General features: G+C 42.3%; 1 protein-coding gene across 2 annotated transcripts in view; it reads right to left on the bottom strand.

Annotated features, from left to right (window-relative positions):
• LOC311490965 (disks large homolog 4-like) overlaps positions 1–14,456 on the bottom strand; it is a 103,392-nt gene that overhangs the window by 17,157 nt on the left and 71,779 nt on the right. For both annotated transcript variants that reach the window (XM_084548767.1, XM_084548768.1), the window contains exon 14: positions 6,314–6,428. In XM_084548767.1, the coding sequence (XP_084404893.1) occupies positions 6,314–6,428 (115 nt within the window). The remainder of the gene's footprint in view (positions 1–6,313; positions 6,429–14,456) is intronic.

Below are 14,456 nucleotides of genomic sequence, written 5' to 3'. Positions count from 1 at the left end.
AGAAATGATCTAAAAAGGTTCTGTGGGTCTATAGAGATGTTTTAGTAATATGACTACCCAACATTTCACATGTTTTCCTGTTAAATTATCCTGCTGTCGAAAAACTGACTAAAACTCTCAATGTTTATATATCTTAGCATTTGGAATAAACTATTTTATTCATATACTGACAGAATGACATCAAATGGATCCTATGGATGGTTCCAGTTCCATCTGATAAATAGTTTAGAAATTAATCAGTGTAACCAAAAGGTTATGTCTGCGAAGGTTCTCAGTCATCCAGGTCATCAGTACAGTATATGCAAAAACGTTAAAGAAAGGCAACTGGACTTGTAGAGTTTCTTGTAGAGACAGCTTCTTCAGTTCTAAGGGACTGGTGAATGGGGAGTTGATGTTTAAATAGGAACATCTGAGGATGTTTGACTAGTGTCCATTAACGACGGTCAAGCATCTGGTCCCCACCAGTCCTTTAGAACTGGAGAAACTACTTGGATGAGTGGAGAAGCGTCTTCAAGAGACTCGTTAAGTCCAGTTGCCTTTCTTTAACGTTTTTGGACATAACCAAGGTGTTACCAAATCTGCAATAGTGTTTTAGATGAATAAAAAAAGGGTTATGGCAGCACAACTTAGTGGGACAGCCATGTTCATGTATTGTTACATGAAAGTAATATTACCTATAAAACACCACTAAAGCTATGACATACTAAAAACATAAACTTAGTGACATATGTAGAGAGTGTACGTGGTGATAATTATTAAAATAAAATATACAGCTCATAGGGAAAGTTTTCAGATCCTTTCAAGTTTTCCATATTTCGTCATATTTCAGCAACGGAGCCGCCTGCGTTTTCTCAACTGTAAGTCAAAATGTCTGCCTTGAAAAAATGCCTATTGAGCACCTCTGGAGGCACCTGAAAAAGTGCGCCGACGCCCCCCCCATCCAACCTGGCTGAGCTGGAACTGTTCTGCCTAGAATAATAGCGGGTGCTTCCAAAAGAAACGCGTGCCGAGTGCGTTATCATTTCCGAGAAGACTCAAGGCAGTCGCTGCTGCTAAAGACGATTTAACCAAGTACTGAGTGCAGACTGGTGAGAAGAAAAATAATGAGTCTTAAACATACTGAAAGTTGGAAAACCTGAAAGGCTCACTGTACGCACCGCAACAGAAGAAAAAGAACATGAGCTCCACACGTCCCACATGACTTTGCAGCAAGAACGTCACACTGATGGATGTGTGTGTAGCGCTATTGAGGCCGCAGATTTCTTTAAATGCAACTTTAAATCAATTACAGGCTCTCAGTATTGCAGCGTTATTAAACATGAAAACTAATTACTTGAGTGTGTGGACATTGATTACTGCAGTGTGCTGCAGAAATATGTAGCCATCTCGCAGACAGCAGTAATCAAAGTGGTTGAGTTATCCCGTGGGAGCATACCTCTGGAGATCATAAATGGTTAACACACAATGTTCACGCTATGTTTGTGCAGCCGTCAGTCTATTAAAGGTCAGGTGTGGATGCATAAATCATCTTAAAATGCTTTTAAGCGAGTTGATGATTAGCAACATAAACAACAAACAACGCAGCTCCACACACTTTAAAAGGCGTTGCCGCTGGCAGGTTACACTGATTGATGGCGTGTAGAATTATTAAAGCTACAGCTGTTAATGTGTGTCTGAATCAATTACCTGTTCTCAGCATTACAGTCGTTTTAATTCATACGCGGAAACCTGACAGGAATTACTCCGCCGAGGGAACGCGCACTAATTACTGTAATGTGTCCGCGACAGAAACACTCAGTTACATTATTATGCTGGAGTCGGATTTTGCACAGCCAGCAGACAGCGGTGCAGTTTAACTCCGCGCTGAATGCTCCTATAGTATTACTGCTTATGTGCACTTTTCAGAGGTGAGAAAAGGCTGTAAAATAGTGCTGTCTATTACAAAACAATGCAATTGAAATAAGGGCTGCATAGGAGGATTAACAGCACAAGGAGAAGCGGGGAATAAAACATTCACTGTACTCCTCTGTAATTTAAATAATTGTTCCCAGAAAATGTTCTGCTGCAGGATTCTGCAGGACTAAGTCAAAAGAGAACCAGTATTCACCTGCAGCTGACATTATCGCAACACATGACCTTAGTTTACTTTCTCAGTGGCTTGAATTTGTCCTTCCTAAATAGCCCTTGGTTGTTGACGTCCTCCGTTTGGTCGAGGAAAAAACACAAACCTTTAACGGGATAAATGTCCAACTATGGAGGTCAGACGACATTCAATACAAAGAGGCTCCCGGGCTATTTGAAACCGCAATATTCAGTTTCAAGAAGCCTGTGTCCTGAAGCAATTTTAAAATGCTTTGAAATTGATATCTGCAGCAGGAGTCAGTATAGGAGAGACTCAACCGGTCTTAAATCAATGCATCATGCTTTGTTTGTAGCTGCATTGATCCTCATTGAGTATAACGCCAGCAGGGTGCACGTCAGAACCTCTGTCTTCCCTTCTTCCGTTGACAGCAATTAAATACATAAAAATACCTGATGCATTCACAAGGAGAATAAAATAAAAGGGCAAGAAGCATGCCGTATACCTTCAGAGGGGATGGGACTTGTTATCATATGCTTTGCAGCCTATCCCTGCCTTTCCAGATGAATATTTCCACGGTGAAATATACAATTACAATGCCAAGGCATCGAGCCTCGCGGTGTGTTTAAAATAGACCACAATGGAGTGTAAAATGAGGCAGGACAGAAGAACAGAGGAGAGGGCGCACACACCTTGCACACAAAGGACAGCCATACATACCGAATGTCACTTTGTCTCAGTGACATTTCATCTGAGGAAAGGTTATGCCGTCTCGTACACATAATACACATGCATATAACACTCAGCGGCTCGTGCACACCGCAGACTGTATGTTCATGTGAGGACACACGGCAGCAGCAGCAGCCCAGAGCATCAGACACCCCCGATCCGTCACGCACGCACCGGCGACCTCCGCTCGACCAATCGGCTGCCAGTCTGAGGCTTCCCGTTTAGTATTTGCATGCTGATTGGTCACCTTTGGGCAGACACAGGAACTCCCGGTATGACAGTGATTTATCGTGTGAGTTGGGGGCGGCGGGGGGGAGGTTGCGACATTTTTCTGCGTAACCTTGAAATGATCCTCGTGGCCTGATTTTGACAAGACTTGGAGGTATGTTGTCAAGATTCAGAGTGTGAACTGATTTAACTTGCAGGGGGGTGTCATGATAATTACCTCACACTGAAATGTCTTTATTAAGCCTTTAATTATACCGTTCAGAGCGTTCTGTAATGTACTGTACTGTTGTTGAGGTATCTGTTTAATGTATCATGGGCTCTTCTTTTGGTATAAAGGACAAGAGGATTTAGAGGGACCTACTGACAGAAATGGAACACACTATTCATATTTACACCGATCAGGCATATCATTATGACCACCTTCCTAAAATTGTGTAGGTCTCCCTTGTGCCTCCAAAACAGTTGTGACTCATCAGAGAATGGACATGGTCCTTCAGAGGGTGTCCTGTGGTGTCTGGCAACAGGATGTTGTTAGTGGGGGGCCTTTGAGGGGAGGGGCCTCTGTGGATCATCCCACAGATACTTGATCAGTTTGGGGTCTAGTGAATTTCGAGGCCAGGTCAACACCTTGAGCTGTTCTTCTTGTTTTGTTTTAGTTGTTCCTAAACTGTTTTTGTGTGTGTGTCTGTGTCAGGCTGCATCCTGTTGGGGATGGCTGCTGCCATCAAGGAGTGTCACTGCTATGGGGTGGGGGTGCCTTGTCCACTATTAGGCATAACTTTAAGCTTTGTTATAATTTAAACTTCGCGTTTATAAAAATCCGACCCCCATACAGTTGTCATGAATGCGCTATGGGCATTTTAACTTGGGGTCTATGGGGACAGCCCCAAGTGGCCATTCAAGGAATTGCAGTTTTTGGCATTTAAATTGCCTTCATGCTGCAGCCCTAGAGGTTGGTTTGTTGTCACAAAGCAGCATGGCTCTACTGAATGAACTAGCACGAACCCTGTAACCTAATAATGAACTGTAATAACACACTAAACTATGATGGTGAACAAGGTAAACGTCATGCCTGCTAAATATCAGCACATTACTATTATTTAGCTTCAAGAAGAGAGCATATTTTTGCAAATGCATAGACTCAGATATTCAGTCTCGTTTTGGTCAAGACTTGTTGAGAAAACCGATCACAAAGGATGGACCACTGAGAGAATAGTAGAAATTCTCTCATATCCAATTTCAAGTTTATTATTACAGCAGTACTTAATTTGAATGCAGTTTGAAGCACGCTACAGAATACTGTAATAACATAGTTAATGTATAAACTGGATGTGGATGACAGATTTAATAGCAGGCTACTTCTGACTTAATCAAACCAATGGGCAGATCATCTCTATTCGCTTTTAACAAAAAAAACGTAATTTATGCTAATGATAATCATGCCTGTGGCCGACTCCTTTAAAATTTAACAAGCATGATGCCAAGCGGCTGCAATGTCACGTTTGCTCATAATTAACCATTAGATCTATAGTTCACAAAGGGGATCGTTTGTTTTCTTGGCGGCGATTCGAGGCAGAAGCACAGTGCTTCCTCTGGCATCTCACTTAAACAAGCGGCAAAAAATGAAATGATATGAAATAAAGCTTTTAAAGGAATGAATCCTGTTTCTGAGTCCGTCATATGAACCAGATGACTACTTAGCCTGACAAATCTTATTGACTTGCTAAATACTACAACTCCCAGATGGGTTGAATTTCACATTTGGCGTCCCTGAACAAACTCTGACCTCAGCCCTGCTCCCTGTCTAAATCAGAGTGCGTGTTGTTTAAGGTGACTCCACCCCAGCTGCTGCTGCTGCTGCTGCTGCCTTTTCCTTCCAGGTCACTTGCACTTAGTTCAGGTCACATGTTCCTATCATGTATAATATAGTCTGACTTTGCTCTCGGTTTTCATGCACCTTTCGATAACAGTATTTTTACAAAATATGAAAAACCAGTGAAGCACAACATGTTTTTATTGCTTTTCAGAAAAGAAAAGCAGAATCTATAGAGGTGTTATAAGCACAGTGTGCAACTAATTCAAGTTCAAGTATGTATCTGCCATAAAGCGCCCTCGCGTTAGTAACCTGTTATCACACACTTGCTGTTTACCACATAAGAAGAGCCTTAACCTTAACTTTAATCTCTATGCCTCTATGTCTTAACCACCTGAACACTGAGTTTTTCACCGAATTTGTGTGGAAATTAATATCGTTCTCGCCTCCCCAGGAAGGGCACTCTCTGGAGTATAATCCTGAGGTACAAATGTGGTAACAACGTAAGCCCTTTCTCACCTTTAAAAAACTGTTTTGCATGTAGTGATAATGAGATCATACTGAGATAATTCATCATGATGCACATGTTGTTCAGTAAGGATTCAGCTGAAGTAATATATGGCTAAAAGCTGACACAAACTGACTGTGCCTTCTTTCTTTTTGACGGCTTGTGTTGTCATTTGAGTAAAAACTTCACTTTTTTTATTCACAGAGAAATATATACATATATAGATTTCCAATATTTTTGGAAACCTTGTCTGTTGAAACAACCAAACTATGTTTAATTGTCTTTTTAAACATCCATTGGCTCTGCTTTCTCTATTGTTTCCAACATAATTTGCACATGATTATTTGGTTGTTGGGCGGCACAGTGGAATGGTGGTTAGCACTGACGCAGAACCCAGAACCTTCGAGGGTTTGAGGGTTCTGGGTTCGAATCCAGGCCGACTGGGGCCTTTCTGTGTGGAGTTTCTTCCCCGTGTCTGCGTGGGTTCACTCCGGGTGCTCTATCTATCTGTCTGTCTATCTAATTTATCTTGCAAGGGCTTAACCGTGACATATAGTGACCCAGCATTTAATCAATATTTCATATTATTTTTAAGAAAGAACATCAGAAGCGTAAGTTTAGTACAAAAGTTTTCAGTTTTTTGGCTTCTCGAGTTAAAGAATGGACCTGAGATTCAATTCAGAGAAGACAGAATAACCAGGACAGGCAAGGACAACAACAACTCAAGGACAGAGGGACACACACCGTGAGGACGTGACGGACGTGTTTGTGTGAGGCCGTGTTCGCCAGACAAACTGATAGTGACTTTAGGCGCGATAACGTCTCTTTCGGCATCTCACACGCAGAAAACATTGAGCAGACAGCTGAGATAAGACCTTCTAATAGTTGTGTCAATCTATAAGGCACCGGACAATCATTCACCTCTGTCTGCTGTGTGTGTGTGTGTGGATGGTACCTGACGTAAAGTGTTCGTTTCTGTGTGGAGCGGAGCGACGTGGAGCTGGAGCTGACACTGCTGGTCATCATCTGTTCCCTCAGGTCATGGATCTTTGCCTCGAAACGACTGTACTCTGCACACAGAGACACAAAGAGAGGACAAACGTCGTTAGACCAAGGTGATACACATCCCATCCCCTTCCCCTGACGTTTGATATTTAAATATTTACACAGAATCGGGTGTAGATGCTTTTTACAGTCTACCTGTTAATGCACATTGAAAGCAGTGATTTTTACACTTCAATCACCTTTGCTCAGTGGATCAAAGACAAGAGCATGAATACACACAACTCAAAAGATGGTGGAGGTTTGTTCGCAATGAAAAGCATTCCTTACAAATGGCTGCAGTGCAACAAGACAAGTGCATATTTTGAGATGGCATAAAAATCTGCAATATATTTATCTTTTCTGTTTCTTTTTTTTGCTGCTCGATTAAAACTCACAACTCCTAATGCACACTTTAGGTGTCAAAAGATCCTCTACAGCCATAATCTCACAGTCCGTTTGATGTGAAGACGTAACTCCTGTTACATCAGACCCAACCCATGTCAACAGATCAGATCATTTACACACATTGCACAAGAAGTGGTAAAATTCACCATTTACAATTTGTGCAGATTAGAAATTACTAAAAAAAAAAACACTGGCTTTATCAAAATGATAAACACACGCTGCAGTGTCGATGGAAATAATTGGCATCTAGTTTGACTTAATCTGTCTTTACTTTTCATTAATGTTGCCAGGTGACTAAATAACTAGGCAGAAAAAATTATGTTCCTCTACTTAATCACTATCTTCTGACTGGTTAATGGCTCCTTTAATTGGGAAAACAGCTGTCGGTGCATCCAACACCGGGGCAAATCAGAGGTCTGGAACAAGGGGATGATTGTTTTGAGTTTTAACCACCTCCTCCCTTCCCTTCTCTTCCCCTTCCTTCCTCTGACAACGTGCCCAGGACTACATTTCTGCAGTTTAACCACACTATTATGCAACTGATAATAAGTAAAATAATGCAAATTTGAAAGCGAGTTTCTTTGTGGGATGCGCCGACTACTACGCCGTCGAGGGCGGCAGCTGGACGTGTCTGATCGATCCGACCTCAGCCGCTTTCACGTTGTGCAATAGGTGGAAAATTAGGTAAATGCGAACAAAAGAGCCACGTTATACATGCACGGTGACTTCAAACAGTGACGTCCACGTGGCTCAGCAGCGGCGTGACACAGCCTTCAGGAAGCTTTTATTTTCTGTTCGGATGAAATGCTACTGGAAATTCAAAGTATAAGAAACAAAGACATCTGTTGTCTGCATTTAAATGCTCACCTATCAGACTGTAAACCAGCCGCACCGCATTAAATATTTCTTCTTGAACTTGTGCAGAGCCACAATCCGAACCAATGATTTTTTTTCCAAACAGCACTTTTAGCTTAATTGCCAGGAACAACTATATACTCCTCTACCTTGAATGACAAGTAGTAAATTGCAGGAGAGCAACCGGTTGGCCAATCAATGCAAAGTGCAATGATTTGCTCACGCACTTTAGTATCCTCCTGCTACATGCAGCAAAAACACTTTAGTTTCTGACCCTTTTTTTCCCCACTAGTGGCCATAAAAATGTCATTGTGCCTCTTTAATTATATATGTACATTATTTATGAAAATGCAGGAAGTGGACAAAAATGAGATGATGTTTATGGTGATAGAGGAACAGTATATGCTTTTTTTAAACAGGACCGTTTCGATCCAGAGAGGCGAAACAAACAGCAGATATGTGCCATAAATCCTTAGTGACCGTCTTCTACTCTGCTTAACACCACACAGCTTCCCAGAATCATCTGAACTAACACACGGATGACAACGCCGCTGGCAATGAGCCTGAAAAAAAGCCCCTCTGAAGGATGTCCCTGCGTGAGTGTGTGTGTGTGCGCCCGAACCATTACTGTGGACTGCAGAATCTAATTAACCCTGAGTAATTCAATCATACTCGAAGTACACACGGCCATGCGCTCACATACACACACGCTGAAACCTGCAGTATATCCCGATTTTTCCCCTCCTTCTCCCCATTTCTCTGCGTCTCGCTAATCAGCCCGCAGATCTCGGCCGATTTCCCACAAAGCATTCATTAGTCTGACACGTTGACACAAACAGCCAAACTGTGCAAAAGGACCTCAAAGCACGCAGCTCTGAGATCACTCAGAACATTTATCCATTTTTTTGCTTTGAGTCACCTCTGTGCTTTCAGCATTTAACTTGCAGCACTGAATGATAATAATTGTGAATTAACTACTTTCAGTGCTCACACATAAACAGAAAAACCAGCGTGACTTTGAGCTGGAACATATTTTAGTCAGTTATTTCTTTAATCTTGAGCATTTTCAGTTTTTGGTGACAGAAATTGAGAGATTGACACTTTCAAAATGGGCACGCCAGATATGAACTTTCACATCATCAGCATCTCTGTCAACACGCATTCCCTTCAGTACGGCATTATGAGATTAAGAGCAACAGAGGCGGAGAGATGATCGGAGAAGAGGCGAATAAACAAGACAGAACGAAGAGAAAAGAGGTGGAAGGGGAGAGGAAGCAGATTAAAGAGAGCGATTGAGCTCAGATGTATTGCAGCAAAAATCACATATCAAATAAAAGCATCAGTCAGTCAGAGGGCTAAAACAATGGAACCAAAGACGGGTATCGTAGCTACAGAGAGGTGTTGTTCTTCTTGTGATCAACAGCACAAAGAATGTGTTGCATCTAGAATATTATTGCTATCAAGTCCCGATCAGAAAGGCTGACCGTCTTCTGTCTTTGACCAGAACTGAGCTTTAAAACCAAGTCAGCGAAAGTAAGAAAACTAAAAAACAGCACTGGAAGTGACACTACATCACCACTGTTTCTACATCGCTGATCATTTCTCAGACGGCGAGAGTCCTGAAACCAAAGGCGGCAGAAGAGACAACCTATTAATGCTGCATCAGCGGTCCTCAGAGGGTTAACCCTGATTTACCCGATCAGGTTTGACCATCAAACACTTCCAAGTGGCGAGAGCGACGCCGACCATAAACACTGATGTTACCAGAGGCAAGATGTTAACAAGTAAATCAGTCATAGTCGTAAGTCTCTCCCAACTCCCTCTCACGCGGCGTACTCACACGCTGCTGGCAGCCTCAGCGTCCGGGATGTGATGCCGGCACAGCGGTTTCTTAGATTAGTGTCTCTGAGAGAGTGAGGTTTGAAGCCGAGAGTCCCGAGATGTGACTGAGAGGAGAAGCAGGGAGTGAAAGAGAAGGAGCGATGCTGGGGAAGATCTAACGGCAGCTCCACGCTGGATTCAGAGCGCCAGAGCGGAAAGATGTGAATGTGTGTGTGTAGGTATGTAGTACATGTGTGGCACAGAGGAAAAGAAAAAAATGTGTGTGTAAAATCAGTCCAGTGTTGCTCAGCTGCCACAGAAACAACAGATGCTAACTCTCTCTCTCTCTCTACTCCACTCTTCTCTGTCTCTCTGGTTTGCTGGTGCGTTCGTTTCGCTCCTCCCCCTCTTGGACAGCAGCTTGCTGTAGGGCGGAGACACACACACACACTCAGAAACAGACACACACACTGTTTCCTCAGGTCACTCATGCAGGAAGCTGAGTCGATGCCAGGCTCTCCTGCCCTACTTTGGCCCAGGGAATCGGTCTCCACGCCACACACACATTCACGCACGAACCAACGGCAAAGCTTGACGAAGCATTTTGAATATTGATTTCTGGCAAACTTAAGTAACAGCTCAATTCATATTTCTTAAATGGACTGTCTATTCATCTACATGAAAGCAGCAGAAAAGAGACTCTAGCATTTATCTTTATAAGGATAAGCAATTAAAGTCTATCTGGCCTGCGTGATCTATCTTCATCTCCGTCTCCATCTGTCTCTCCTTCTACTGTTGGGACTTTTTTTTTCTGTCTTAAAATATCTTCCTTGTACGTGGTTTTGCTGATAATACATTTTCTACAGGTGAGAAAAAAAAAAAAAAAAAGGCACGCAAAAGTGAGCAGGTTATGCTCCAAGCTTCCATGCATCCTTACGAGTTATACGACGTATCGATATCACCAGGAACCAAGTTTCTGCCAAAAACGTCAATGCAGATTTATCAGGATAGAAGCAAGAGAGACACAACGAGAGAAAAGGTGCGAGAGAGACAGAGAGAGGAGGGAAAAACAAAACATAATAGATAGAAAGGGGAAAAGTGAGGAGGAGGAGGAGGAGAGGACACCGGGAGAAAGAGAGGGGGAGGGGTTATGACAGAGACTAATGACTCTGGGGTTCACATTCTCTCCCTCCCTCATTTACCTACACACTCCTCTCCTCTCCTCTCCTCTCCTCTCCTCTCCTCTCCCAAGAGGAGCATTGTTTCTCCATTCGGCGGCTGGCAGAGACCTTTTCTGCATTGTGCAGCTTCAGTGCAATCCAACAGAAAACCCACTGGAGATGTGCAGTTCACATTTATAGCATTGTGTGCACTGCACCAACATTTCCCTTTCGGATCACCTTTACCTCTCTCGTCTATTTACTGTTCACACAAACGTCGCTCGCGGTAGCTTTGGGACCTCCCTGAAAACGACACAATGCGTCTCATCTCAAGGGGTATTTATCCTGATCTAATAAACGTCTTCTGTTTTCTTTTTGCCGTCCTTTTGGCTTTTAACATTTTCACTCTTTGCCGTTTATGCAGATAACCCCATACTGCCGGAGTAACGTCGCTCCAGAAACTGAAAGCTGAAGGCAACGACACACAAAGAAGAGGAGCACAGCACAACAACAAAGTCAAGGAATAGGAGAAGAAGACCCCTAGCTTTCACACATAGATGGAAACAATGCACCATTTAGATACATGGGGGGGGAAAGTGACGCATTCAAAAAGCACATATGCGATGCAACAATGACTTTAGTTTCAAGAAAACTCTTCTAATTACTCTGTGGGACAAATAAAGGTTCATCATGCTTTGTTTTTAATCATCTCACTCTGTGACTTTACAAAAACAGATATATTAACAGGAGCGTGCAGGCAAAACCTAATTTTAGGAGCTATTTAGGAGCACGTTTCCAGAAAGTAATCAGAATCTTTTCATAAAACTTTCCTCTTGCATTTGCAAACAATAAAGTCTTCTGTCGGTTTTATGAGCGAAACAATAATTAATGTAAGGCTCCGACTCCAAAAATAGCCGTGCTTGGAGAGGCTCATTTATAATTGAAACGGCACAGCGCAGTAATCTATATTGGTATTGATTGAGTGATCAGATTGCAGGAGAGACGGGAGATGAGAGAAAGAACAAAAGAGAATTAGAGATCAAAATGTGCTATATTATCTTGCTGAACTGAAGTTTAAATAAAAACCGAAAAAAATTTAAAAAATAAATAAAAATGTGGTTAATCTCTAGCAGCTTGGCGTCACAGTGACGAAAAAAATCTCAAATCAGTCACCTTCCCATTAAATGTGACGCCTTAAAGCCCCCAAATCGTACTCTGTGGGTGGTGAGTCAGACCATTACTGCAGACACCAGTAACACCGCGGAGGAGAGGAGAAGAGGAGGAGGAGGAGGAGGAGGAGGAGCTGACAGGTGGAGAGGAAGGAAGGGGAAAGAAACCGAGCAGGAAAAATAAAGAAAAGTACTTGATGTATTCAGCAGATATTATGCCAAAAAACTTTGTGTGTGAAAGCGATGGAGATGTTGTAAATCCCCTGCATAACAACTGGTGCACCACACACATTAACACACACACACTTACAGAGACTTACAAAGTGTAATAAGCAGGCTAACACAAGTGAAGATAATCCTCTCTGCATCACCTCAGTATTAACAGACACCGTCTCTGTGCGAGTGTGTGTGTGTATGTGTGTGTGAGGGTGTTTATGTGACAGTTGTGTTTAATCCCAGTGACTAATACTGCTGTCAACCTGCATCTTTACAGTCCCACATCAGGAAACTTAACAGTACATGAGAAGATCAGGCTAAAAGGTCAGCGCTGCAGCATTTCGGTCTTTAATGAATATGGTGTTTGTTTTTTGATTAGGCAGAAACCAGCAGCCGTATCGGATACTTGAGAATTTGGAACTGAAGCAACACGTCAGCTACAAGAGTGGCATTTATTTAGGATTTTGTGTCGGGTTAAGGCAATTGCGAAAGTTCTGACGCTCCCTCAACACTACGTTCTTGCAGACTGTTTTGTGATTGGTCATAATTTCGGAGGAACATTGGATTATAGGCTCAGGCAATGCCTTTTATAGCGGTTCTGCAGCTCATGTAGCAGCATCAGGTTCAGTTTGAATCGAGCAACTATTTGCTGAGAAGGTGCACACACGCATGCCGGGCAATTGTTGTTTAAAATTGAGATAAAATAGAAATATCATGTTTTAAAACAATAACAACAAAAGAGGTTTGGTCTCTTATGACTATTGAGACCTGTCGCTTATAGTGGCTAATGTTAGCTAACAATATAAAGATACTGCGGCGTTTTCTTGTGCACAAAAGTCACCTATATCTAGTCCCCTACTGCTAAAATCTTTAAAGCAACTTTAAAAATATAGGGAAATAAAGAAGGTTAAAAGTAGTATTTAAACTTTTACCCTTCACCCTGGATAATGTGTCTCTTTTTAAAGGTGAATCTCAGACTTTACACATTGTCGCTTGCATGTTTGTTTACAGATCTTTGAGAGTGTTACAGTATACAGCAATCAGCCTTTTGGACCTGGCCTAGCATTCATGTGGTTGTTACTTAGACATGTACCACCCACCTAGACCAGACCAGGCACCCCCACTCCATAGCAATGACACTCCTTGATGGCAGCAGCCATCCCCAGCAGGATGCAGCCTGACACAGGCACACACACAAAAATGGTTTAGGAACAACTCAAACGAACATCAAGAACAGCACAAGGTGTTGACCTGGCCTCGAAATTCACTAGATCCCAAACTGATCAAGTATCTGTGGGATGATCCACAGATGCCCCTCCCTTCAACCCATAGTACTCAAAGGTCCCCACTAACAACATCCTGTTGCCAGACACCACAGGACACCCTCAGAAGGCCCATGTCCATTCTCTGATGAGTCATAACTGTTTTGGAGGCACAAGGGAGACCTACACAATATTAGGAAGGTGGTCATAATGATATGCCTGAATGGTGTATATGAAAAAAAAAAAAAAAAGTTGCAAAAAACCTTTTGAGGCAGCAGCCAGAGCTGTGACAAAGGTTGGTTGTGGCTTCAGTGTTGCCAGACCATCTGCAGTTCATACAGCCTCACTGTCTGCGGTCAAGCTGCATTGTGGGTAACATCAGGTTGACAAGGAATAATGAAGAGTGTGTGGAATAACAATGACATCGTCTCTGTTTTTTGCTGCATTGTAAATCAAACAAAGTCACAGGAGTGCAATGTTGAATTGTGCTGTCATGTGTTTTATTTTTGCACTTCTTGCACCTTGAAATTATTACTAGAAATAACCTCTAAGCTCATGAAGTTACAATTTCCACTGTATGCGCAACTTTCTCCTGAATGTCATCATCTGCTTTCGCAGTTTTTCAGGTTGCTGCTATAATGAAATGAGACTTTCAAGGTTTGTTTCAGAGAACAGAAATGTGGACAATGACGGACGACTACAGCTTGAAAACAGGAACCATTTTCCCCACTCAAACGTCCTTACCCGAGTGGTCCTCTGCTGTAAGTACATCACTGCAAACACTGAGTGCACAATAGCACTAATGTCACATACAAGCAATGCATTAAAAGCATAGTAGAGCCCAATATTTACAGGGTCATCTGAAAAGTTAAGTGAAGGATATAGAGGACAGCAGTTTTCCATGATAGTTTCACAGCGATGGGCTTTATTCTCTACAAAAAAAAAAAACACCTTACAAAAACTGTACAGATGAAGTTATTGTGGACATAATCTAGTACGACAGCCTCACTTGGCAGAGTATGTTTGAAAGGCTAAATTTAATTAAAAATAGACTGAAACGTGATAAGGGACGCCTGCATCACTGAGTCAGACAAACACACCCCATCTGCTGTACTCCATATAAACACAAATCTATATCTGCTGCATCAGCTTTAATCAGCCATCCC

The sequence above is a fragment of the Chelon labrosus genome (genome assembly GCF_963514085.1).
Source record: "Chelon labrosus genome assembly, chromosome: 7".
Classification (NCBI taxonomy): domain Eukaryota; kingdom Metazoa; phylum Chordata; class Actinopteri; order Mugiliformes; family Mugilidae; genus Chelon; species Chelon labrosus.
This window is presented reverse-complemented; position numbering and strand designations above follow the sequence as displayed.